This window comes from Aquila chrysaetos, chromosome 20 (assembly GCF_900496995.4).
Source record: "Aquila chrysaetos chrysaetos chromosome 20, bAquChr1.4, whole genome shotgun sequence".
Classification (NCBI taxonomy): Eukaryota; Metazoa; Chordata; class Aves; order Accipitriformes; family Accipitridae; genus Aquila; species Aquila chrysaetos.
In genome coordinates, this window is record NC_044023.1 from 10,854,190 (window position 1) to 10,881,304 (window position 27,115).

Consider the following 27,115-nt stretch of genomic DNA (forward strand, 5'->3'; position numbering starts at 1 on the left):
GTACGGCGGGGCGCGGGAGGCTGATGCAGCCGAGGGCGTGCCGCTCCCGGCGGATAAAGGCCGGGCGGCGGCGCGGGGCCCGCGCAGAGCCGGGGAGCGGCGCGGAGCGGGCGGGCCGAGGCAGCGGGGGCGGCTGCGGCGGGACCAGGCGCAGGAGCGGGGCCGCCGCTTGAGCGCCGCGCTCCCTCCCCGCAGGCGGGCGGGCGCGGCCGGGCGGGGCGCGGGCGGAGCGGAGCGGATCGCGGCGGCGGCGGAGGAGGCGGAGCGGGGCCGCGCCATGAGCACGCAGGCGCGGAGCCAGGGCGGTCGCAGAGCGGCAGATCCCGACGGGGAGATGCCGGCCACCGAGAAGGACCTGGCGGAGGACGCGCCCTGGAAGCGCATCCAGCAGAACACCTTCACCCGCTGGTGCAACGAGCACCTGCGGTGCGTCAACAAGCGCATCGGCAACCTGCAGCACGACCTGGGCGACGGGCTGCGCCTGATCGCGCTGCTGGAGGTGCTCAGCCAGAAGCGCATGTACCGCAAGTACCACCAGCGGCCCACCTTCCGCCAGATGCAGCTGGAGAACGTCTCGGTGGCCCTCGAGTTCCTCGAGAGGGAGAACATCAAGCTGGTCTCCATCGGTGAGTGCATCCCCAGCGGGTGGGTTTGGGTTTTGGTTTTTTTTTCTCGTTTTATTGTGGTTTTGGTTGTGGGCTGTTTTGGTTTTTTTGTTTGTTTTTTTTTTTTTTTTTTTCCTGCGCCGGACCTTTGCCTCGCAGAGCGTGGATGGGCTCGGGGCACTGGGAGGCCGTGGGGTGCCGCCGGCCGGGCTCCCCGGGGCTGCGGGGTCGGAAGCTGAGGGGTTGCTGCTTTTCTTTCTTTCTTTGGAGCCTAAGCTCTGGGGGTGTAGCGCGGAGTTGGTCTGAAGCTGTGTGTGCCATAGGGCTGCCCCGCAGCCCTGCTGTCGGGGCTGGCAATGCTCTCCTATCCTCCTGAGGTTCTCTCTTAGTCACTAATTCCCAGGTGAGGCTTTGCTTTCAGGTCTTTTCCTGAAGAAACCCAGTCCCAGAGCACGTTCGCTCCCTGTGCAGCCCGTTTCCTCTCCGATAGCCCTGGCAGGAGACGCAGCTGGGACGATGCTTGTCCCAGCCTGTGTCCAGCCGGGGGTCCCTGGGCTCCGGCAGGGTGCTGGAGCCTGGCTCCCGTGGGATGAGCTTTGGGGAGGTACACGCTACCATAGGGGGTAGAGGAGGGTGAGGAGACTTTCCTTGCTCACTAGAGCCCAGTAGATGATGCCAGCGTTCAGGTTAGCGTGGATGCTTGCCTAAGCGTGGTTGCAGCTTTTGAACAGGGCTGTGCTTTCTCCTTAATCTTTCAGCTGTGGTAGGTCATGGGTGGAAAATGTACAAGGACCTCTGCTAGCTCCAGGAGATAGGTGGTTTGAGCTAATGCCTGCCCTGGCTGGCACTGGGATTGACTGTCCGTGCCATGCTGGAGGGTGCAATTGCTAGGTAACTGGTGGGCTGCTCAGGAAATCAAAGCTGTTGGCATGCATGTCAAATTGCAGATGATCCCTCAGGAATGCCTGTGGTGACTGTTTTGGGAATAGCTCAGGTGTGGCTGCAATGCAGTCTGTAAAGCAATAATTTGAATGCCTGAGAGATCTCTGGGAAGGAATGTGAATGCCTTTTCTAGCTCTTTGCCAGATAACTCTAATTACTGCCTCCTGATGACTCTGGCCTCGATGAATTGCACAGCTGAATTTGGGTGAGTGCAGCTCTGCTCAGTTGCCTAAAACTCTTGGCCAGGGTGAAAGCTGTTTCCCTTCAGAGGCCTTAGCTATAATAGCAAGAAAATAGAAACTTCTCCAGTTTGGGAGAGACCTGGCCCTCTCTGGAAACCTGTGGTTGGGTGGAGTAGGTGGGTACCCTGTTGTTCCCCACTACTAGTGTGTAAAAGCAGCTTTGGACAAAGGAGGACTGTTGGGTCCCGAATGGCTGATTATCCTCTTGGGGGAAGACAGCTATCGTACTTGCAGCTGGGAACAGAGCTGGTGCTAATTATTTACTCAGAGATGCACTGCCTTTGCACACAGTGGGGTTTGAGTTGCAGCTGCTGAGTCCTGGGCTGAGCTTGCTTTTGCTAACGTTGGAGCTCACCTTTCCTCCTCAGCCACTGGAATAGCTCCTTACCAGCCACAATGCTAACACCAGGCCAGTGCTCCCCTCCTATTGTATTGTTTGCCCTAGAAGAACGTTGCTGCTCCAGCTGCCTTCCTATTTGTCTGTGGGACTTCCCGAGGGCTGCGGGTTTGGGAGATCAAGGTTAGTCCGGTCAGGCCTGGCTTCCAGTGACTTCCTTTCTAGAAATGCTGCTCCAGCAGCACAGCTCCCTCACAGGATTAGACTGAGCTGCAGGGTGGCTGTAATCGTTTAAGACTTGTCTAACTGCTTTGCAGCTTACTTGCATTGTGCTGGCTATTAAAAAAAAAAAAAAAAAATTAAACCCCCCCCCCCCCCCAAACCCTGAAAAAACTTGTAGTTGAAGCTTTGGGAGAATGGAATGGCTATGGCTGCTAGTGCCTTTGCCATACCCCAGCCTCTGCGTGAAGGGGTATACAGCTCCATCTGTGCTGTGCCACCAGAGCTGGAGCCAAGTGGTAGCACAGGAGCCCTGCTGTACAGTCCTGGCTAAACTGAGCCACTCCTGAAAAAACATCCTGCACTCACTTTCCGAAAAAGACACTCAAAGCAAGCCTTGCAGTGCTCCACTTGGTTGAAGGGGCTGAAGCCCACACCACCTCTCCTGCAGGCGCAGTGTCGGCTGGGATCACTACCTGTCCCTATCCTGTTTCTCCCTGCAGGTTCTGAAGAACTTGGGGCTTGCTTTGTGTTTCTAGCTTTTAGTCTCCTTTTGTGTTGCTGAACAAAACCAGGGCCGTTACAGGGCCTGGAGCTATGTACCAGTAAAGGCTTTTAGGTGGAGAACTTTTATGACCAGGTTGGTCTTTAGGGCCTGGGGTGTTTAGGGCCAGCTCTGAGCCAAATCAGCTGGCAAAACCTGACAGCTGCAGCTGCTGGATTTCTGGCATTAATAATGCCATCAGATCTCTGCTAAGTGGATGCAGTGCCTGTTCCAGTTATTATTTAACTTCCAGGAATGTTTTGGAAGCCATGTATTATGGCTCAGCTACTGCTGCTATACTACAACCACACTTTTAAACTTTTTCAGTAGCAAGCTTTTGGCATTTGATATTTGTCCATTTAAAATAAGTCTGCCTCTACACAGAAATCAGTTAAATTTATAGTGTTTGACCACAACCCTTTCTGGATGTAGTTAGGAGTCCAGCCTCTCATGCTGCTGTTACCCCTTGTTCAGTCTCTGCTCAGTCTTTTGGTAGTTTCAGGATGCTTTTCTTCTAAGCATGAAGTGCCTTCACTTCAGTGCAGATTTGACTGCATGTGTGGCCTACTATAAAAACGGCCATAAAGCACATAGGTGCTTTGTGCCATCTAGCAAAGATGGGATTGAAGGCTCTGAAAAACCTGCTGTGAGGGCAGGTGACTTCACAGAGTCTTCTGCTCAACATGAGGTAGCTGCTGTGTTACTCAAGTGTTAACAAGTGTTTAAGTCTAGCTTTTTTTTTGTCTGCTAGACTGAGATAATTGCAGATTCCTGGGTGCTGAGTGGTGTGCGGAGTGACAGGCGCTGGGGAGTAGGATGCCAGGAATGCAGAGCACAAGGGCTTTGCTCTTGGCCGAAGGAGCTGATCGACTCCACAGATTACTTTGTATGGGAGCCGCATTGTGCCTTGCTAAAAGCTGTAGCAAGTGGCAGAGAAGGGGGGGCTGAAGCTAATTTGGCACTGAGCTTGCCCCTAGAAACCCTGATAACAGGCAATAGGAGTCAACTGATTTAGCTTAGAAACAGAGGAGTTCAGTGTCTGAAGCCTGTGGTTTCGGGCTGTGACCTGCCAAGTTGCACCCAAGCTTGCAGCCAGCAGGTCCTAGGTGTGTGCTCCGGTGCTGTTCGGTGTTTCTTGGCAGCGTCTTTGTGGGCAGTGCTCGCCTGGCAGCCCTGTGTCGCTGGCAGAGGCAGGATGGACGCCGAGCAGCTGGCTGGCTTGTTTGGTAAAACTGTAGTCTTAGACTGATGCAGTCAGATTGATCAAACTGAAAAACATGTGGTTTCTTTGCTGGGTTGTGCTTTCACCAGATAAGTGAGCTGATATGGCTTGCCTCGCAACTGCAGGATGTCAAGTGGTGATGCAAGTAAATGGATGGGCAGGGCCAGCCGGGGCTGCGTGGCAGCTCTGCTGCCGTGGCACTGGGATCCAGTGCCAGTCTCGGCTACGGGTGTGTGGTTGGTTTTCAGGTTTGTCTTTGTGGTGGTCCTGAGTCCCCACTGCAGTGCCTGGAGGGAGCTGAGCCATGCCAAGTACTTGATGCATGCACTGCGCTCTATAGTGCAGACCTCCAGCACGCTCTGAAGATGAAAGTATCTTGACCTGGGAGTCTCAGTACCTTATGGAAATCTTATTTTAGGAAAATACTTGAAAACGAACTTTCTTCCCTAGGCCGTTCATACACTGAAGGGTGACAAAGCAAATCTCGAGTTCCTAGAGGAAAATGCATCTCTTCTAAAACTTGGTAAATGTGTTATCCTGTAATGCCCAGAGCTAGGTGCTTGAAAACTGAAAAAAGGAAAATGTGTTTTCAGCCTGTATACATTTAGGGTCTCTCTCTGTCTCGCTCCAGGTGCTGTTAACACATCATAAGGAGGTAGTCAAAATACACTTGCGTTTTGTCTGCCACTTACCTGTGACTTCCCTGGAGGCTGTTTTCTGGAAAATATCCAGTGTGTCTTGGAAGCAGGTTTCTGCTTCTTGGAAATGTGACACTTAATCCTTCCCCTCAAATTATTTTTGATAGACTGGCAGTGGGCCTCACTGCTGGAAACTGGAGGTGGCTTCATTTTCTGAGGGTGGCTGGTCTCCTCAGGGCCTTCTGTTTCAATAGTTGGACTGCTGGTCTAGAGAAAAAGGGGCTTTGCATGAGCTATGTGCTCCAAGGTACAGGAACCTTTAAGGTAGCTTACACAGACTGTTCTTGCATTCTTTTACATATGAGCGGAAACTTGTAAAGTGATCAAACTTCAGTAAAATTACTTGGGACCAGTGAGACTAATGTGCTAAACAGCTTTTTCATTTAAGGCACTGAATGCTATGCCAGCTATTCAAGAAGGACTGAAGTCTTAACTGCTCCATATTCTAATGCCATGTCCTGTATTGACTTACCTGGGGATGTTTAAATGGGTCAGGATAACTCTTTTCCTAGCCTACAACTGTAATCTAAGAACGTGGTTAGCCCTGTGTGTGGCCATGCTCCTGCATTGCCAGTATTGTTCAGTGTCCGCTCCAAGCGATGGGAAGTAAAACAATGATCTCTGAATTTCCCAAGCTGCAGAGGAATTCTGTTTTCTCTCTGCCCTCAGAAACAAGGCTTTGATGTGCAGCTAGTTTGGGACCTGAACAAGGGCTCACCAAGTTTAGACCACTAATACGTGCTAAGCAAGCACACCAGAGCAAAACAGTGTGTTGCGGGTGATGCTGGTGTGAACAGACCTCTGCTCTACTGTGACACTCGCCAGGCTTCTGCCACCAGCATCAGGTGGGCCTGCCTGCGGACCTGTCTTCCTTTACTGCCTGGTGTGGTATGCAGCTCACGAATACGGCACCTAACCTGTAAGTCACTGCAATAGTGCAGGTGCAAAGCTCGGCGACCCGGGGTTTGGCTCTGTTAGCGCTTGGTACCGGTGTGCCTGAAGAGCCTGTCCCAGTGGCTGTTGCTTACAAAGCATCAAGCCCAACTTTGGCTCTTGGGGAGGTAGCCAGGCTTTCTGTAGAGAAACCTGTAGGTTCCTGTGAGATTTTCTCGCTTTTTGTGGGTGTACTCTGATAGTACTGTGGGTCCTGTTCCAGAGCACCCACCCAGGGGGAGGGGGAGTCATCTCGGTGCAGGTGCGTGGAAGTAGGTAAGGATGTGTTGCTGCAATCTGCTTGGACTTGGCAAGAAAAACAGAATCGGGTGTTCCAAGCGTGTCTATGCTGGAGGAAGGAAATGCTGTGTAGCTGAGTGTTAGCTATTGGAGGAAGAATCCGAAACAAAATACGTGTAGAAAAGGCTAAGGGAAGGCACTACCCATCCTTGTAAGGAGATCTGAGCAGTCTTTGCTACAGCCTTCATCATATGGCATGCTCATGAGGCTTAGTCTGTCGCAGGCTGAATTCATGCTAACAGTGGGGGGGGACCAGATATGTGCCTTCATGTTGTGTTTGGAGAAATAAGAGTAGCAGTTGTGATGAAAATACAGTGTCTGTGAAACCTGTGCTAGCTGCTCCTGTATCTTTTCTTGATTGCTCTAGTAGTGCCTGTGTGGTAGAGGTGGATACTCACCCACTCCTCTTGCAGCCGCCGCCTGGGTGGGGTGAGCGGAGCTACCCTTGCTCTTCTGGGAACTTGACCTTGGGTTTAGAGTTGAGTCAACTGAGATCTGAGGTTATCTCTTCAATGGGCTAAGCGAGCTCTGCCTGTTGATTTGGATTAATGCAATGAAGCTCGAGTGAGGTTTTCCCCTAGGTCTTGCTTCTGGGGACTTGGTGCAGATTTTTCTTTTTTTCCCCACAAGGCAAAAGGTTCTGTAGATTGCACTCCTACCTATTTGTGTTCCTCCTGAGGGAGGATCAGTGCTCTGTAATCTAATACGGAAGACACTTTCTTCCAGGTCATCATTAGGAGATAAATCCTACTTCCTGCACCCAAAAGCCTTGCAGTGACTGTATGTTCTATCCTAACCAGATGGTTCTCTGGGCTCTGATGTGGTCTCTAACCTGTCTGTTGTAAGCCTCTGTCAGCTTTCTGTCCCTCCTGCAACTAACCTTGAGTTTTGGAGGTATTTACATAATATCATAGTGAGGATTGGATCTGCTGTGGTGTGCTTTGCATTCAGCTAATGGATTGCAATTTCTTGTGTAAATACTACTCTGCTGTAAGCAGTTGAAGTCTAACATCCATAGTGAGATGGGTGCAATGTCTAGTTCCTACTGTGCTAGTACATGGCAACTGTAATACTCGCAACCACTGCAAGAATAAACCGGATTTTTTTTTGTGTGTTAGCGAAAACAAGCTAGGCGACTTCAAACAACAGCCAAATGAAGCTTTGCCCAAGTTCCTGGGGAAGCAAGGGGTTGCCTTGCACATCCTCCCTTGTGCTGACGAACACAGCAGACACTGTCCTGGAGCTGCTTGGGGGTGGGCAGAGGATAGAGCAGCTGAATCCTCTCTCCCCTGGTGTGATGGGTGGGGGCTGTATGGATCTCCTGCTGATACTGGCCTTGGAAGAAAGCAGCTGTGGCTCTCTAATAAACCCTCTGAGAAGAGTGGCCACACATAGAACTGCGCTGTCTGGTTGCTAATGGGATGTTTCCTCTGAGGCAGATGATGGTCCTCTGCTGTTCCTTACAACTCGCAGAAATAGACAGCTAATCTAATGGAAAGGAACCAATAAATACTGAAGGCAATCTCTAGCTTTAAAGCATAAATTCAGCTGATATTTCAGAGCTGTTTTCATCAGTGAAATATAGCAATTCTTACTGATAAGGCTGGTAGGTTGTTAGTGGCAGAGCTTTGAACATCCAAGCTGGGATCTTTCTTGCAAAGGGACAAGCTGTTTTCATCTAACAGCAGCAGCAGGTTGCATGAACTCTCCTGCCAATGTTACCCAGTAATAGCACAAAACCGGCTGTGGGCTGCAATGACATCATGGGCTGTGGCTCCTTCTCCCTTGCTTCAGGGCATGCCGTAAATCATGATGCGCTTATTTGTAAGAGCATTGAATCGCTCCAGCATGAGCTGGCCAGGCTGCGTGACAGCACAGCTTCCAAACGCTGGGCCCTCTGAGGGCGAGGTGGGCACAGACAGACAGACAGACTGCCACGCTGACGCCCACCCAGCCTCCCTGCTGCGAGGGGAAGGTTGGGCAAGGGCTGCGGCAGCAGCACGTCCCGGCATCGCCCGGGTGCCCGCTGGCAGGCGGTGCATTGCCGCAGGCAGCGCTCGCCTGGCGTGGGTGCTGTGCCGAGCAACCGGCCAGAGGCCGTGAGCAACCCTCTGCTCTTGCCACGCTGTTGGGATGCTCTTGCTGTCTTCTGCAAGCCTGGGTGGGGTGCAAGCCTTTGCAACGCTGGCCACAGGCCCTCTGCCCCGCTGCTCTGCTGTGGGGCCGTAACCGAAAGCGGTGGAGCCGCCCTTCCTGCTAGACCACGGCTGGTGCATCTTCCACCCGCTTTTTTTTGCTGAAATCTTGGGGGCACTTCAAACTGCGAGACGAGCTCTGGGCTGAGCTATTAAATGCTGCTCTGAAGCACCAACTCCTGCGCCTTGCATAGGTGCTGCAAGCACGTCTGCACCTGGGGGCAGCTCCAGCCTGACCTGGGGTGGGATGCTGGCGGCTGGCTCTCCTCCACCGCTCGCAGCCCACAGCCATTTCAGGCTACCCTGGGCGCTTGCGGCTGCCTAATGGTTTTGATCAGTCTGCGGCCGCTCTCGTGAGGAGACAATGTATGTGTCTGTATTTCTGAGCCTATATTAAAGGGCATTGTCACCGTTGGTGGGCCTAAGACGAGCTGTAGGTGGCAACTGGTGAGCTACGTTGTGTAAACAAGCTCTGAAAGGTCTCCTCTGGAACCCTGCAGCAGAAGGCACAGTGTAAGGAGCTGCTTTGAGCAAACCACCCATGATACGTGCATCTGAAGGTTATTCAAACACAGAAGAGGAAATACTGTTCCCCTTGGCTAGGTACTAATGTGCTCTATCTATGCTTCCTTTAATTGGTATAATTAACTGGTTTACATTCCCTTTTCTCACAACAACCTTGCAGCAGTAGGTGCAGCATGGTTTTGGTGGACTTCCCACAGGCAACAATACTGGCAAGCCAGGTCTCTGAGCTAGTTTAGGTCTCTAGGCTGAAACATTGACAAGTACATCTTGGAGGTGACCTTCACCTTTGTGCAGATCCTCCCTTTATTATAAGGTGAGTGGTAGCAGCAGGACCCTCTGGGCTCAGACCACAGGAGCGAAGAGCCCGAGCTGAGGGGTATGTGCAGGGTCCTGCATTTGTCTCTGATGCATCTCCCTGGCTGGGCACTGCCAGTATAACAAATACACCTTGCATCTGTCATGGTGTGAGACACAAATCTTGGATTAACCTGACTGGTTTTGATCCTCACTACAGAACAGGGAACACTGGCTTGCTAAACAAGGTTGGTGTCAAACTGTCATCTCGATGGTGCAAGATATCAAGTGTTACTTCACCTCTAGCTAGACGGTGAATTTCTGTGGGGTTTCCTTCTCTCTGCAAGGCTCAGAGTAATTCTGCTTGTTGGTCCCCCAAATAATCCAAAGCCCAGGCACCTTTGAGCCTGCTCCAACACCTGGATGCTTCTGCAGAGCAGCTGTTTGCTGGTGTTGCTGGTAGTTGTGGTGGCCCTCTGAGCAGTTGTCACTTGCTCAGATGTGGCTTGTTATCAAATTCCTGTGTCAGGGAAGAGTTGGTGTCTGAGCAGACTTAACATACCGGCTGTGGGAAGACTTAGGATGCTAATCATGGTGTTTCAGCTTTGTTCCAGTTGTTGATCAACAGTGTGGCTGCATGCAAATATCTGATAGCTTATGTAACTGCTTGAACAAGATCAATGATCTAATTAAAAGTCAAATAGAAACAGCTTTAGTTGTCTCTGAGGATTATTTCTTTTGGTAACTCTTTTAGGCTTGTGGTAAAATGCCACTATGAAGAAATAGAAAGACTAGGCTGGTGGCTGCTAGGAAAATTTGTGGTGACTCTTGAAAGAGAGTGGTGACTTCCAGTGCCACAGCCTGAGCTCAGCAGTGCTGGACACTGTGGCTGTCAGATGTCAGGACAAAGACATGGGTGCTTTTAAACTGGGACCACAGGACCCTCTCTAGTGGTGCCATCTTAATGCTCTCTTAATCCTTTGTGGTATCTAGCTGTGGTATGTAGCTCTGTGGTGTCCAGTGCTGGCTGAAGTGAGTTTGACACTCTTAACAGAGGATGCAGCACGTGTGCTGGACAGCTGAACTGCTACATCAAATAGAGATGGCCAAAGGGAGGAGGGTAACTCTTACCACAAACCCAGTACAGCTGCTATCGGAGAAGACCCTGGCAGGCGGAGATTGGCTGTGTGTTGATAAACCGGCTCCTGTGCTAATAGTACTTCCCTGACCTAACCTGAGTAGTGAGCAAGAATTGCCAGCCCAGTCAAGTCACCAAAGACCATGTGAGATGCCTACTTGAGGGGCCACAAAATCAGGCTGCTGAGGAGTGCCTGCAGATCCCTGTGGCCCTGGGCTGCAGCGTGCCCCAGGGCTCCCCAGAGCTCTGCAGAAGCAGGACTGGCTCACAGGTAGCCAGTTATATTTTTTGCATCCAAAAAAGTTAGAAAAGCCTGAGAGAGTCTTCTGGGGGTTCAGATTCTCCTCCAAAATGTAGGAGTGAAGAAGCACTAATTGCATTCAGCTTGCTGCCACAGTAAAGTGGGGCTGGCTCAGCCCTGCCCTTGGTGCTGTCATATGGGATGATTAGTGGCTGCTAAGTGAGCATTACTGAGCATGCTAATGACTTGCAGACATCTGCAGTTATAGAGATAGGAGCATGTGGGACTCCTGGACAAGGGTATTGCAAAGACCTTGTCCCAGAGAATTAACCGCATCGCCACTGGGATCCTCGCTTGAGTATATCCCAATATACCACTTTCTGGGAGCATACAGTTCGGAGCTGCCCTGCGAGGGTCAGCTCACAGAGGTGGTTTGTTCTGCCATGAAAGCACCAGGAGCAGCAGAGTCCAGTGAGGAGCTGCTAGTTCAGGCCCTGGAAACAGCAGAGATGTCTGGGGTTTCCTCGGTGGAAAGCTCTGCTTTTTCTGACCCTGACTCAACCAGGGAAAACCCCTTGAAGTTGGTGGCATAAAACCCTACTTCAGCAAATCTATTTCAAATTTCAAATTTTGCTGTGGTTTTGTAGCCTAGCTCTGAGATCAGTGTTTAAAGAAATACCTCTTCTGATATAGATAAATAACTGAAGAAAACTATGTACCTTTAACAGGTTTTTAATTGCAAGGAGGAAAAACAAACTGCTTCACATGAAGTGCTGCAACTATTGGTTGAAAACACTGCTTAAGGCAAAGGAAGCCTAAATATTTTAATTAACCAGCTTTATTACTTAAACATAGGCTTTAACAAGCTGCAGAATATTTCGTACTCTACCTGTAAGAAAAGTAGCTCAGGCTTCTGAAGCAGTACCTGGGCGGCAAGAGTATTCAAGCTCAAATATAGAAGCTGAAAGGAGCATCCCAGTCTTCGTCTAGGAGTAGGACAAACACCTGTGGGGCTTTTGTTCTGTCTGAATGGAGGTAATAGCATGTTACTAAACATTTTTCATGGTGAAATGGAGGAACTGATAACAAATGAGGTGGCCTAATGCTGTACCTAGCCTGGTAGGTAACTGGAAGGGTGTGTGAGATCAGGCAGAACAGCGTAGCTTGCAATGTTGCTGCAACTATTCCAGCTCTAGCAAAATTGCCCCTAGAGCCAGTGCTTTATTTTTTTTGTGCTGTGTTAAAAATGTGAAATACAATAGGCTTGCAAATCTGAACAATGTGAGACTGCAGATTAAAAATGAGATCTTGCAGCTGGTGAGAATTTGGGTAATTGCCTGCACCCTGCTCAGTCAGCATGTGTGTGGTGGAGTGCTGTCCCTGAAGACTAGGGAGAGCTGCGAGCTTATGAAGTTTGGAAAGACTTGTGTGAAGCCTTTACTTGGAAGATTTTGACTGTGTCCAAGCTGGACTTAGAAGTCCAGCGCCCTGAGAGGAAAGGTGGTATCCCTCTGAGCGCTGGCTAGCTCAGAAACACTCTTAGCAGCCAGAGCCTGTTATGGCCGAGCAGCTCCTGACACAGTTGGATTAGGCGGATGGTGTCAAATGAGCAGAGCTGCTCCTGCTTCTTGCTACGAGCAGCCTGTGGGGGGAAGAGGAGGAGGATGGCCCCTGAGCAGAGCCTGTGATGGCAGAGGACCCATGGTGTGGGAGAGTAGCACTGGGGGCTGGGGCCAGGCAGCCCAGGCAGCTGGTGAGAGCCAGGGGGGTCCCTCAGGCTACTCGGAGTGATGCAGAAGTCACCCATACGAAGCAAAGCTTCGCTGTGCAGTGAGTGAGTTTGGGTGGGAGGAGTGGGTATGTGGTCCGCACAAGTGTGCATCGCACAGCTGTGGCTAATATGTGCTCAAGCTGTACCAGTAATCCCATATGGTCCTCTTTAAGGTGCTCAGAGACCACCCGTGCAGACTGTGCCTCTGCAGATTCACCACCGCTCTCCTGCTCATGAAAGCTCCTCTCAAAAGAGGTCTGTCTGATAGTGGCTGCCACCGTCGGATGAATTACCTGGGCCTCAAGCCAAGCGTCTATTCCTTATGTTAGCGGCTTGTAGCTGAAACCGTATAAACACAGCGCTGTTCTGTGTGGGATGTTAAACACACAAGGCTTAAATCTCGACCATGCAGGGGCGAGCCTTGTGCTATGTGCAGATGGAAGTGTGTTTACTGTTGGGTTGCACAAGTATACAAAAATATGTTCAAACAACTTCACTCCTTTCTCCAGAAAGAGGGAAAAGCTGCTTCCTTCAAGGAGCAGCTGCACAACACTGAATGTTTTTTATTTAAGGATTGATGTTCCAGGAGAAAGTGGCCTTCTTCCTTCTTGGACAGGGATGGTCATGGTTTCCAGTGGAGAGGAGGGTAGGTGTCGGTATGTGAAAGCTCGTGAAGAATTAACATCTAGCTAGCTTACACACAAAAGCATTAAGACGTCTTTGTTGTGGTCATGGAAAAGCAACAGTTCCTGCTCGGGCTGCAGGGATGTGCAGTGGATGCATGTGTTGGTAGTGACTGTCCAACTGCCCCAAGCATCCTTGCTCGGTGCGTGGCTGCAGAAAACAGCCTGGCTTGTGCAGATGTGTAATCCCCCTCCTAATGGGCACTGGCGTGGCAATGCGGTGGCCAGAGCTTGGAGGCAGGACCACAGCTGATTTCAGGTGGTTTGCACCATCACAGCAGTCCTGAATTGCAGTGACATGGCAAGACATGTTCTGGTGGCAATGCGTGGGTGTAGGGCTGCTTTTGGTGCTATGTGTTTGTTAAGGGTGCGTACCTATGTCTGAATGTCAAAATGAATTGTTGAAATGGCTCACATGTTGGAGGGAGATTTTCAAAGCGGCTGTTCCTGTCTGCAGTGGGGTGCAATTGCGTGTTAGAGATTAATCACCTTTCCTACTGCTTCTCAGGGAAATGGTAGGACAGAGATAGCTGACCTGCTGATTAATTCTGGAATAACTTTGTCACCACGCTACAGAGGGCTACAGAGCATCTGTAACAGGGTATCTGTGCTTAAATGCTTCAAAACAAACCCGGGTGCAGCTGTGCCGTTAGGTGCTCAGAATCAGAGACTATCAAAACTGAGACAAACCACAAATCTTTTGCATAGCTAAAGTAACTGGCAGGGTGTTTTCTGATGTGTCACCAACCCCAGACCACAAAGCATGCTCCAATCCTGAGCTCTTTGGTGCTGCAGTGTGGAGTGGAGATGGGTTGAGCCATGCAGGGCTGCATGAATGGGGATTTCCTTCCAACAGCCCTGTGCACAGTGAATCAGTCAATACAGCGATTCTCGTTTCGGATGGAAAAATTGAATCTTGGTGTATGTTGTGGCCAAGGATTTCCCCAAACAGTAATCACTTCTGATAATTTCCAATGTGTTGGTTTTGGCTTCAGAAACTTCATCCATTGCAGCTTTCATGCCTGGCGTCTGCCGCGCAGAAGATGTTAGACAGCCCTATCTGAATGGGTTCATTTATCTCGGCAGGATTTTACATGCTGTTTCTTATAACTATCTTGACCTACCCCCAGTGTGAGTAAACATGCTCTTCAGTAACGCAGAGGTCACTGGCGTCTGGAAACCTCTGGATTACTCATTGCTCTTTGGCCTTGCCGAGGCCGCTTTTTTTTTTTTTTTTTTTTTTCAGCTGCATCTTTTGCACCTTTTCCATCTCCAGTGCATGCTGGTGCCTGAGGATGGACCTTCCTGTTGGTCTGCTTCACTGAAGCTTGGGTAACCTTCCTTCAGTAATGTAAGGTGCAACACGGTGCTAATGACTTGTCCCCTAATGCCTCTGCCAGCCGCTGGGAGGTCTTTGCACGAACTAGCCAGGTTTTTAACCTTGATGCAACCTGAAGTGACCTGGTGAGATTTAGGATTACTTTAATCCTGCAGACGTGGTTACAGCACTCTCATGCTTCAGAGAGAATTCTCAGTTTTGTTGTGTTACACGTGCAGAAATAGGACCCTACAGCCGTTTTTATCACTTCACCCTGCTGATCGAGGCTTGGCTCTCTAGTTGTGTACGCACACCATGTGTTGTGAGGAGGTGCTTTTTTTCGTTTGCATGCGTGCATGAAAGAACCGCCTCCCGTTTATCAGACTCCTAGACAAGTATTTCTTGCTAAGGTTAAGACAATTTTGCATTTGACTAAAATATTAGTGTCTTAAAGTGGAACTTGTTTCCTGTGAATTGGGTAGCGGTGTTGCTGATGTGGGCGTAGGAGCCTGCTCTGATGGGAAGGCGAAGCCTTGCAGTGCTGTGGCAATAATTGTACTGAGCCCTGGGGAGCAGGAACCTGGCACAGGATCATTCCCCTTTCTTCTGCTTTCTTATCCCACCCCGTGCCCAGAGGAGGGGGGTGTAGTTTGCGTCGTGTCCCTTGGTTTCAAAAGCCGAGCCAAGCATTTCTCAGCAGAGCATGGCAAAGGCAGGAGGGCTCCTCTCTTCCCCCCTCCCTCCATTTAACAGAAATCGACTTTCCCGCACGTTCACTCCCCGCTGCAGGGACTTTCCTTCACGAGATATTCCCGAATGATTAATCACCACTCGGGTCGCTTGCGCTGCCCTGTCCCCGTGGCTTCCCGGTGCTTCCCTCCTCCGGCGTTTGACCCTGGGGCCGCGGGGGCGAGCGGCAGCGCGGGCGCAATCCTGCGGCCCTTCCCACGGCCCGATCCCACGCTGCCTGGCCCTTTCCGGGAGCTTTCCCAAGCCGCCTGTCACCCGTGGGGTCGACGCAACCGGCCTTTGGGGTGCTGCCAGCCGCGCGGTCCCGGAGCACGGCGGGGGGGGGGGCCGCTCCGTCACCGCGAAGCGGCGGGGAGGGGGAACACCCGGTGTTGGCGCGGTGAGGCGCGAAGGGGTTGCGGGCCTGTTCCCGCCCTTGCCGCCCCGCGTCCCCTCGTTCCTTCCCCCGAAGCGCGGAGCTTTGCGGTCGAGGGGGCCGCGCCGCAAACCGGCGCGTTCGGCGGGCGGCGGCGCGGGCCGCTTCCCCCGTCCCCGGCGGAGGCGAGCGGGAGCCGCGGCGTCCCGGCCGCTGCCGGGGCCGGCACCGGAGGGGCGGTGGGATGAGCTCAGCAGCGGGGAATGCGCTTCGCTGGGCGCGAGGGGGGCCGCCGCTCACAGGGCCCATTGTCGGGGTGGTTTTGGCGATGATGTCACGGGCCGCGGCGTGTCGCGGCAGGCCCCCGCGCGCTCGGGAGGGCGGCCAGAGCCCGCTCGTCCCGCGGGTGCGGGGAGAGCCGCGGGGGGGGGCGCGGGGCGGGGGGGGTACGGGAGCGGGGAGCGCTCGGGTGGCTCCGGCCCCGCGGCCGCCCGGCGCTCGGCCCAGCCGGGGTTTCGGGGTCAGAGCGCGGCGGTGGCGTGCTGGCGGGCTGCCCCGCGGCGCTGGCGAGGGGCTGGCTCGCTGCGAACAAAGCAGCACTCATGGAAACTTGCTGCTGTACAAAGGCTGAACGTTCAGGCTCCTTTCTCTCGTTTGGGTTTTGTTTTTTTTTTTTCCCCCTCTCTTTCCCCCCAAAGCAGCATTCCTGTACGCGGCTCGGCTGGGTGGGCATGTGCACCGCGGTCCTGCAGCTGCGAGCGGGGACCTGCTTGGCAGCGAGCGACTGAGTCCGAAATAGCCGGTGTGAATGGCAGCTCTTATTCTTCTGTCTTCCATCCTTGCTCGCTGCTAATCCTGTCCCAGCATCCCAGCGGCGTGTAGGCAGCGTGGAGCCCTCCTCGTGCTGGTGGTGGAGATGGTCCCCGGGAGCACTCGCGGCAAGAGTCCGATGTGGTCTAACGCCTCCTGCCCGGGGCTCTTCCTGAGCATAAGATTGCACGTTTACCTTCTCGTATCCATAACTTGGTATATGGCTCTTAAGGCAACAGAAACCCTAGGTGTGTTCAGACTGAAAGTATTAAGGAATTTGATCGCAAGCCACCCGCAGTTTGACTTTTTTCCCTTCCCACCCTAACAATTCCTAATTTTGAAATTCTTGACTTCTCCTCCCAGCCCCCTTGGGTGTTTTCAGTTTCTCTTGGAGAAGCTGGGTTGGTTCTAGTGTTATGCCTTTCTCTTCTGGATGCAAGACGTAAGTGGTCTCTGGGTGCCCGTTAAGAAGTTGGGCAGAGCTATTTTAATCTGTATTTCACTCCTGTGAGCTCCACTGGTTTGATTCTTTTTGTTCTTTTCTGTATTAAAAGTCTATATGAATTTTTTTTTCTTGCCAAACCTACACTGAAAGGACTGGATTTGAACTTATTTTTACAGTTGCCTGTTCCACCTCATGAGAGATGCTTTCCAGAGGCCCAACCTGCATCAGTAGACAGTACAGGGTGATGGATGCAATAGTGGCCTGAAGTTCTCTTGACTGATCCGAAGGGTTTCAAATCCAGTTAAAGTAAAAACTATTAAAACCCTCTGAATTGTAATGTTTAATCTCTCAAATCCTAAGATGAGTCTTACAAAGGAATCTTACTTCTTTTTAATAACCAGACAGCCTGGTAACCATGGAGGAAAATGGTTTCTGTCTCCTTGTAAAAAAAACAAAAACAAAACAAAAAAAAACCAACCACCAACAAAAAAACCCCACCAAACCAAACCCCCCAAACAAAAAAACCCCAACATCTTTTTCCATGCTCCTGTCTGTACCCAGGTCAGCACTCGGTTACTGTTCTTAGAATCCTCCAGTGAAATGGCATTCCCCCTCTGGAAAACTCACCTTGTAAAAAGCTTAGTGGATGTGCTGTGTAAATGGTGTATCACTTACACTTCCTGAAGATCCACTTCCTCAGGTAACGAATGCCCTGAGGCTCGTTAGTGAAGCTGACCACTGGCTGCATTTTGGCAGGGTGCAGGAGCTAAGCTGGGAGCGGATGAGCCGAAAAGCCCTCTGGTATTCAGGTAAGCTGGACGTCGAGGAACAGCTCTCCTGTGGGTCACAGCACTGACTGCAAACACCGCTGAGAAGCAGAGGCACAATGGGGCTGGAGCACGTTGCCGTTAGAGGTTAGCGGGTCACAGCTAGGAATCCACAAAACTGGCCAGAGTTCAACCGCGCGGGTGCCAACTCTGTGCAATGGGCACAGCCTGTGCTTTGCGGGGTAAGCTGGCCGCGCGCGGGCAGGCGACGAGCTATGTGCTGAGCCCCGAGAAGCTGCGAGGTGGACCTGGGCTTAAGGGTCACTGGAGGAAATGGTTGCAGTATGTTCTCAAAGCACAGAGGAACCTGTGTAATTGATTTAAAGACATACTATCCCTACAGAGGATGTTGCTAATGTCTTTAGCAGGCGCGGTAAGCCTGTGAACACATACTATATGCTTCAGCAAAGAATTTCCTTAGGCAGCTTGCTCAGCTCCATCTCATCTGCATACTTCTGTGTGGCATGTACGCAGTGCGGAGCAGGGCTTTGGAAGAGCTCAGTTCAATGTGGAGTTTCCACTGTTGCAGAAGATTAAGCCCTAATGAGTGCTTAATTTTTCTATCCCCCAATTGGTACAGCTGTTTAACAATAAGTGAGAATAATTAGAGGTGGGAAAGTACTCAAACTTCAACATAACAGGACTTAAAATTCCTACAGTCTCTACATAAATCATCCATGATTGAGGTGAACTTCGTCTGTTGTACAGAGTTCCTTCCATGTCTGGAAATAGAGAGTAAGGGCTGTTGAGACTGCTCCTTTGTTTTATATTAAGGATCACACATTTTGGGACTCTTCCTCCATATAATACCTAAAATTGTAAATGGGGAAGACATCAAGATTGAAGAGGGTGACCACTTTTTAGAGCAGCTGGCTGCAGAGATCAGTGCTGGTGGTGGCAGAACTTCTGCATGTGGAGATCAAAACTCAGATGACTTTGCTCAGACTGAGGACAAGCCATGTTGACTGTAGCCTCAACCAAGAAACTTTAAAATAAATAAATAAATAAATAAATTCACTACTCAAAAATTGCTTTTTCAGTCCTTCATTTGTTTTACAAGACTCTGCATAGCCTGTATTGCTAGCTCAATTTAGTAAGGAAGCTGTCTGCTGCGGTAGCTTATCTTGTTTCCACTAATTGTCCAACAGAAAATGACTCGCAGCTCTGCTGTAGGGCAGAGTTCAAGGAGCATTGCCACAGTTCGGGTAATACTTGTGCTTAATCTGAATGCAAAGCAGCCTTGCACATAAGCAAAAGATACTAGTTGCAAAGTTGTTTGTAACAGTGGATTACTTTTTTTTAAATTGTAGAATAGCTTTGCAGAGACCTAATGAAGGTCATATAGTTCAAACCACGTACTCAGAGCAGACCTAACTTGATCAGGTTGCTCAAGGGTGTGTCTAGTTAAATTTGAGTGTCTTGGAGGACGCAGACCTTATGGACTCTCTAGGCTTCTGTTCCAGTATGTGGCAGCCCTTGTGGAGAAGGCTTTTTCCCTTTTTCCTCAAAATCTGCTTGGAATTTTCCATGTTGCAACTTGGAAACCCTTTTGAGCAGAGGAGTGAGGGAACTCCCAGTCTGCAAGATCTTCTTTTGAATTTTACTTTTTTTTTTTTTTTTTCCCTTCTGGAAACAGTGCTTCTTCCAGTATAGAGCTGACTGACATAAAGGGTGTACACTGGACTGGGAAAAAGCCCAAGAAGGGCAAGTGAAGTGGTTCTGAAAGATGCATGAGGTCACAGGAATTTCTCTAGCAGCACTAGCTCTTGAAATCAAGTGATGATGGATTGTAAGTCTAATAAATATTCTTACAGCTCTGAAGATGCCTAAAAATAATTTGTAATGTGCCCTAGGTGCTTAGGTTAAAGGCAAAAGATGCTGAATTTACTTAGTCATGGATATTGTGACTTAAAGGCTGTTAAGACAGCTCTAAAGAGCCAACAGCAAGTGAGATCTTACCAGGCTGCTGGCTGTGGCACAACACTCCAGGTAGAGTTCGGGGATCTCTGCTGCAGCAGATGAATTTGCAAGCTTCAAATCAGTGCCAGGTTTCAGTTCTGGTGCTTGCTCCTGGGGCAGCTGCAAGCACAAATACAGAGGAGCCAGCTCTGCAGCGTTGGCGGTTTTCCACTTGGTAGGTTGGGTTGGGAAGTTTTTTGTGGCCCAAGCTGTAAAAATGACACACGTTTGTCTTGAGATGGTCACATTGCTGGCTCAGGCTAGTCACGCTGCTGGCTGAAGGCTAGGCACTTCAACATCTTTCTTTGTGCTTTAAGGAGTGTGATGTTAACAGTCCAAGTGTAACATATCGTATTAATATTTAGTATAGAGCAACAATTATAAATCAGCTCTAGCAGTTAAAACTTGGTTCCTTTTCAAGACTGAGACTGGTGGTGTGTACTGCTGACCTATGGAATTGCCATAATCCATTTTTTGGGCCAGTTGCCACTTAGTTAATAGGATAATAAAAGGGCTAAGAATTACAATCTAGACTCAGAGGTGTGATGGGGGAAGCAAACGAGCTCTGGTTCAGTCTGTTTTCCTCTTCACCCTACCAGGCAGCCACTTAAATCCTAATAGCTGACTAAGAAGCAGGATACTCCTACATAAAACTTAATGTTGTAGGCTATATATAGGCTTTTTTTTTTTTTTTTAACAGAAAAGTGAGTGCTCGCTTGTTCAATGCTGGTGTTGATTCTGCAGAACAGCTTAAGTCTGGTTGGCTGGTTTTCCCCAGCAGTCAGCGTGCAGGTCCTGTCGAGCTGCAGCCCGACGCCAGGACCTCTCGGCAGCGGGCTGACTGCAGCCTCTCCCCGCAGACGGCTTCTGCCTGCGTGCAGCTGAACAAGGGCTGCGTCTTGTTCATGGCGGTTGCTATTTTGTTGGCGTTGGATTGCCACTGGGTACTTTTAGAGGAGGAAAGCAAGTTAGAGTGGAGTAACCGGAGTTAAAATGCACAGTGAACAGTGTAGGTGGGAATGAAGGTTCCTGTTAAAGCCAAACTTGAGCGTTTCTGCTTCTTGCTGGTTCTGGACCATGTGTCTAGCCATGATAACTTGCAGGCTGTCTAAAAGTGGTCATCTAAAGGCATTTGCAAATTTGGAGTCTGCAGCTGAGTATCAGCAGACTTGCATGTAACAGCCCAAAAACTCTAGAGTTCTAAGGAAACAAACAAACAAAAAAACCAGCCAAAGAAACCCAAACCCCTCACCCTTTGGCTGTTCTAGATGGCACTTGAAGAGCTGGTTGTCTGTTTTCCCAGCTGAGCTGAAGTCCTCTTAAGTACTGGTCTGGGGCAGGCGAGAGGTCCTGTGGTGCTCCAGCCATGGATTCCTGCTTCATGCCTGGGCTCCCATAAAAATGTGTCCTTTGAAAAGTCCAAGTCAAATGGCTGTCAGCAGGTATCCCGCTCCGCTGCCGTGGCGTGACTCAGCTGTGCAGGAGCTTTGATCTCCAAAGCACGCATCTCCTGCCGGGTACAGCGAACCAGTGAGCGAGTGTGCTCTGGCATATGCGTAAGTACATCTGCAGATGTTAACGTAGGCATTGTAACGTGAATAAAGCAAATTATGCAGATGACCACACTTTCTCCAAAAAAGGTTACATTAAGGCTGTCTTGAGTGGTGCTGTAAAGAATTTGTTCAGCCCTGCTAAATTATCTTGGCGGATGAGATGTGACAGCTCGCTTCCTCTGAGCCGCGGGAAGGCAGGGATCGGTGGCTGTCGCCTGCGTGGAGAGGCCTCCTTTAATCTGCGGAAACTCGCCTGGTACCATGGAGTAAATACACACTCGCCGTTTCAGCTGAAAGCAGACAATTCGTTCCCATCTACCTAATTCATCAAAGCTGAAAGCCAAACACTGCCGCTCGCGCTGCCAGTGGTGGAGGTGCGTCCTCGAGGGGCTGGGCACTTGCACCGTGTTTCTGAAGCACTGACCACAAGCGTGCATCTCTATGCTGTAAATTTTCTATAAGCTCCAGAGGAGTAATTGAGACACGTAGCTTGAAAGGCTCTGTAAAGCTTCAAAGCATAGATTCTGTGAGTAATAAGTATGCCTAAAAGTAGTGTTCGTAATAGGAAAGCAGTGTTGCAAGATCTGCTGTTCGTATAATCCGTTTTCCAGCATGGGATGGCCAGAAAATGTGTCTTGAAGCAGACCAGGGAATGGGGGAAATCCAGTGGAAAGCCAGCTGAGCTGGGGTACATGGCAGCGCCTGCAGTAGTGATTGTTGGTGCTTAAGTGTCATTGGAAACACATATTTTTTTTTTTTTTTTTTTCCCCTCACTGTTCCAAAACCTTGGCAGCATTACACTGGCAGTGTGCACTTGGAGCTGGTGGGGGATGCCTGCGAATTTGGTTGCACTAAGAGGGTTTCAGGGTTCTCTGGGCCAGCTCGGTACTCCTTGTGCAAGACATGTTAATGGATGCTTGTCTTCCTGGGTGCCGCTTGCATCTTAATGCCCAAGAGACCTCAAGGAGAATGCACTGAATGTTTTTAGTCAGTTAATTAAAAAGGCGGCAGTAAAGCGGAGGCTTTTCTGGAGAGGCTGAATGCTTGGGTGGAGCTGAGCTTTACACCAGCGCTTGGAAGCCAAGCCTGCTTTGGGCTGGACTCTGGTCTCTTCTCGTATATGGAGGGTCCTTTCATATCGTGATAGAGATTGCGTACCAGGGCTGAGCTGCTGGTGGGATCCCCTGTAGCTGGGAGCGGGGTGCCTGTGGAAAGGGTGTGCGGGTGGCTCTGCTGGGTGCTGATAAGGTCTACTGTCCTGCCCAGGAGTTCTTCTCCCTCCCTCCTCCCCACCCCAAATGAAAGCAGACAAGCCCTCCTACAAGCAGGCTTGGAAAAAATTACGTCATGAGATCCCTATGCCTGTCAGGAAGCCGGCAGGCTGTAAGAGCTTGCTAACTTTGCTAACGAAGTGCAGTCGCGGGGATGGCACCAGCCCCGGGGAGGAAGAGCCGTCCCGTTTCTGCGGTGACCTTTTCCTCTCATCGCGACATCAGCTCCATGCCTGGCCTCTCTGGACAGGGCTGATGAGATGGGATGTTCTTGCTCTGGATGTGAAGCTGTCCTGTGCTCAGGCTCTTTTCCCCAGGTCAGGGACCGCTGCCCAGCCGTGCCCTCGGGGATGGCAGTGGGGGCTGGAGGAAGCTCTGAGCACACGGCTGGTTGCTGCAGTAACCGCAGCGCATCCACATATAGCCATTATTTATGCGCTGTAAATACGAAACAGACCATTCTTTATCTCGAGTAACGTGCGTGTAGCAGTGTGCTCGAGGTGATTCTGTCCCGCTGGCTTTCCTCCCTGGGAATGCTGGATGGCTTTCTGAAGTGAGTTTACTTGTAGCATACTTAAATCATCACTGCGTCCACTCCAGTAAAAATGCCGATGTCAGTATAAATCCGAAACTGAAGCTCGGAGGCGTTTCTGGCGCAGGGCTGCGGTGGCTGGCGGTACGCTCCAGCACCGTGGTGTGAGCGGGTGGTCCTGCCGTGGGGGTGCAGGATGGAGGTGCTGCAGGCACGGGGAGCGGGTGGGCGGGGGGCTCGCACCCACGGTCTGGTTTTTGCACGCTGCAGCCCTAAATTCCAGCTTGTGGAGCTCAGGCACCGTGGTGAGCCTGCCAGCAGGGCTTTGGGTCTGTCTCTTCTGTAAAATGCAGCTCTTCCTTCTGCTCTGATACAACTTCTTTGAGGAAAGCTTTCCCTAATAGGTTGTGAGAGAGCATCTTCCTTCCACAGACCAGTTTGCAGCTCAACTGCTCAAACTGGAAAGAGGGGGAAATGGCTAGCAGCAGGGACTGTTTATTTGTCGCTAGGAGACACACTCCTTATGTGATGCAGGCTTTTATCTTGGAACCTGTAATTAAAACCCAGCGGGGCTTAATCACCTCATAGATATCTATTGTATATCGCAGACTGGATGTGAAGTCAGCAGTGAGCAGTCAAGTGGCACACGTTTATCATAACACTGTAAGATTAGTCAAAACTGATGTTAAAAAAAATCCAATACAAATAAAATCTGAGTAGAAACTAGATGTTAACTATCCAGAAAGGCCAAACACCATTCAAGGTCTGAAGTTACAGTATTATCTTTTCAGGACGTACTGCCCTATTGTGAAACCATGTAAATATTAACCACTTTGCCTGAGCATTGGGTTAAAGGGAACACCCTGGTGCTTACTGTTCTTGGTTGCTATTCTGTATAATTGGTATCACTTGTTTTGAAAGTCAGGAGATCTTTTTGTATTAATAAGATGGTGTTGGATTGCTGCTGCGGTCTCTGTAGCTGAAGCAGAGCAAGTAAGGCATGTGCAGTGGGTGTTGGGCATAGTAAGGTTCAGCTTGGAGTGCACTACCTGTTAACACTCTGAACTGGAGAAGGCAAACAAAGTACTGAACACTTTTTCTTTTCTAGCTAGGACTCAGTAAGATCCCTGTACAATTATTCTGGTGGCATGAAAGTGAGTTTATACTGCTGTAGTTGTCTTTACTCCAGCATCTGCTCTGGGAGCTGGAGAGGAGACAAAAGCTTCCAGGTCACTTCTGTTGACTAAAAAGGGGTTTCTGTAACAGTTTTCACTGAAACAGAGGAAAGAACAGAAAAATGCTCTGCTGTAATGTGCTGCTGTGAATGAAAGGATCAGTCAGGCTGAGGGCATCCCAAAACATTGCAGCCCTGGTTTGGGTGAGCTTGGACAAACTGGAGCTGTTACAAGTGTAATACAACCTGAGTGGCAACTACGAGCTCAAAGGGAGTGCATCCAATCTGTGACTCACTAAAACCAAAGTAAATTGCAAGAGCGTTCACAGAACTGTAGAGGTCACTTCATAAGGCCAAACTGATGCAGAAGAATATCCTGCCCCTTCAGACAGCTTCTTACAACAATCTGATCTTGCTACCCAGCAGCTTTAAACTTAGATGCATGGTGTGTCTTAAAGTAGACCTGTGGTGTGGCTGCTGCGGTGATAAAGTTTTACTAGGCTAGAGCATGACATGGAAAAGCCAGAGCTGGCTTTTCCTTTTCTTCTAACTCTGAATTTGTAGCATGAAGGGATGACTTTTTATGCAAGCAGGAGTGTGATGGTGCAAAGGATACCCGATGGCCCTCCGCTCCTTGCTTTGCCATTTGTACCCAGGTCATGATATATCTCAACTTGGTTCTAATTCCAAACTCTGGCTTTGCTGGACTTCATTATATAGCACTTTTTTTTGCTGCCATTTTTAATGCAAACTGTTGATGTGTGTGTGGAGGCAAGTTTCTGTGTATAAATGCAGTTTCCTAAATGGTGCTGCTAGGTATGCTCTGGGGTATTTCACGCCTGTTGGGATGCTGTTCTTGTGAACTTCATCACGTGCTGTTTGGCTTTTTTCATAAGATACAAATGCCATTAAAAATACCAGGTGGCACTTATCATCTAAGTGCAAAATACCAGAGATCTTAAACTGCCAGTTCTCCTAAGCTTAACATTGTAAAGCTTCAAGGGCAAGTCATACCACCCTTGGAGAGCACCGAGCTCTCAAGACAGCTGGAGAGCACTGAGTCATTGGACTCGACTCTTTCCTCCCGTCTAATGCGGGGCATGAAGAATGGTGTCTCTGCCTGAGCAAGTGTCTGCAGTGACCTGGGTTGCTTCTTTTGTCCTTGATTACCTGGGCATGGGTGCAGACACAGTATTTTAAAAATATGCCTCTTTCCTTTGGGGGGGAAATAATCAGTTCTGTGTCTTTTGTCTTCCAGATAGTAAAGCCATAGTTGATGGAAACTTGAAGTTGATCCTTGGCCTGATATGGACCCTTATCCTCCACTACTCCATTTCCATGCCCGTGTGGGAGGATGAAGGTGATGATGATGCAAAGAAGCAGACCCCTAAGCAGAGGCTGCTGGGCTGGATCCAGAACAAAATTCCTTACTTGCCGATCACGAACTTCAATCAAAACTGGCAGGATGGCAAAGCACTGGGGGCTCTTGTTGACAGCTGTGCTCCAGGTAGGTCCTTTGCTCTGATGTTCGTGTTCTCCTTATTTGCTGTCCTTGTGGCTGCTCTGCTGTTCCTATGGGAGGAGGTTTTCACTGCTGAGCTGGAGACGGGAATGAGGCTTTCAAGAAAACCCGAGACCAAAGAGGCCAGCTGTGGGAAGCAGCAAATTGTAAACGACTTGGCCAAGAGAAATACTGGCCTAAAGCAGAATGTGTGATTGCGTTATTGGAGGCGCCATGTCTAAGCTTTGTATTGGGTGCAAGGGACAAAGGCGCAAATGCTGGCTCCTAAATGCAAGAAAGACTTGTTCCCACAGCAAGTGCCAGCAACCTTTCAACTTCAGGGCGCAGCAGGAGGCTTCATGTGTTCTCCTGAAATAGGAATGCAGAGGGAGCACAGAGCAGCCAGAAGCCGCACGCTACCTGAAACTTCAGTGTTCAGCTAGCTGAGGCTGTGCTACTTAAGGCGAGTAATGTGATGAAGTGTGAAAAAGGCACAGTTTCCTCGCCTTCTTGTAAAACAGCCTTGCTAGTGCGATTGCTGGTGTTCATCTAATGCAATCTGGGGTGCTATGGCAAGGAGTTGAAACTTTCTTTTCTGAATTTGCTGCAGGAGAGCCAGCAAAACATAAAGGATGGCTAGCTGTATTCGTGCTGAATTTAAAGTGGTGTCTTATACAGCTTAAATTTAAAGCAATGCAGTTGTGTGACTGACTGAAAAGCTATACGTTTGTAGTTGATAGGCAAGGTGGGTGGGAGTCTTTTTGAACTGGCTGTTACTGCTTGTGCCATAAGGGCCTGTGGAGATGCTGGTTGTTGTCTCAGAAGCGTTTCAGTGAGCAGCACGTGCTCACCTTGGTTTGGCTACTTCTGCAAAGCTCTATTCAGAGCTTTCTGTATAGCAGTGGCTGCAGTTTTTGTACTTGGTTTCCTCAGCTGGGGAAGCTCCTTTGCAAATAACACCTAACAACTGAAATGTGCTTGCAGGCCTGTGCCCTGACTGGGAGACCTGGGACCCGAAGAAACCGGTTGACAACGCTCGGGAAGCCATGCAGCAGGCGGACGACTGGCTGGGTGTGCCGCAGGTAAGGCTGCGCAGCCGCCGAGACGCAGGCTGCTAGTGGGAAGCACAGCGCTTAGCTTTGTACTTGCAACCAGTTTCCATTTAGATTGAGGAAAGCAGGTGAAGTTGCTTGGACACTTCCAAAAGTTACAGTTTACTTGTGTGAAATTGCCTGAGAAAGGGCAAGTTGTAATGAAACGCACTATTAGATTTCAGAGCTCTGGTTGTAAGATTTTGTGTAGGTGTCACCGCTGAAGACAGCTGGTGTTGGAGCATGTAGGTGGGGTAGGGGAAAAAGCACACGTGTAGTGGTGCCTGCTTGGTTAGTCCATGGAGTGAGTTTGTTTTGCTGCATTGAATTCCACAGAAGAAATACTCACTGGCTTCAGAAGTCACCTGCAAAGATGACTTTCAAATGGAGAACAACGTATTTGCAAACTGGGTTGTTTTCACGCTGATAAAGTTGGACAAAAGTGCCGAAGTCTCTGAAGCTGTCAGAGCAGCTTGTATTGTGGGAGCAGGAGAAGAGACTGGTCACAAGTTTCACTTTGCAAGCACTGCAGTTCAGAGCTGTGGAACACAGGATTATGAATTACTAATTCTTTCAGTTTTAATTATTCCTCTGTTGCTTTTCGGGGGGAACGTAGCCACCGTTGTCTTGCCTTGCTACC

At 50.0% G+C, this 27,115-nt stretch overlaps 1 protein-coding gene and 1 long non-coding RNA gene across 6 annotated transcripts in view; one reads left to right on the top strand and one right to left on the bottom strand.

Moving 5' to 3' along the window:
- Window positions 1–62: 62 nt before the first annotated feature.
- Window positions 63–27,115, top strand: part of FLNB (filamin B) — a 74,479-nt gene continuing 47,426 nt past the window's right edge. For 2 of the 5 annotated variants that reach the window (XM_041118675.1, XM_030043797.2), the window contains exons 1-3: window positions 230–626; window positions 25,142–25,390; window positions 26,369–26,466. In XM_041118675.1, the coding sequence (XP_040974609.1) occupies window positions 278–626; window positions 25,142–25,390; window positions 26,369–26,466 (696 nt within the window). In that variant the 5' untranslated portion in view covers window positions 230–277. Of the gene's footprint in view, window positions 627–25,141; window positions 25,391–26,368; window positions 26,467–27,115 lie in introns of all 5 variants that reach the window. The other 3 variants (XM_030043798.2, XM_030043800.2, XM_041118676.1) reach the window with 3 other exon arrangements.
- LOC115353824 lies at window positions 15,927–18,323 on the bottom strand. Its single transcript, XR_003927712.2, has 2 exons — window positions 17,195–18,323; window positions 15,927–16,294 (listed from the first exon to the last, which is right to left on the bottom strand). It is a non-coding gene; the product is annotated as an uncharacterized LOC115353824 (long non-coding RNA).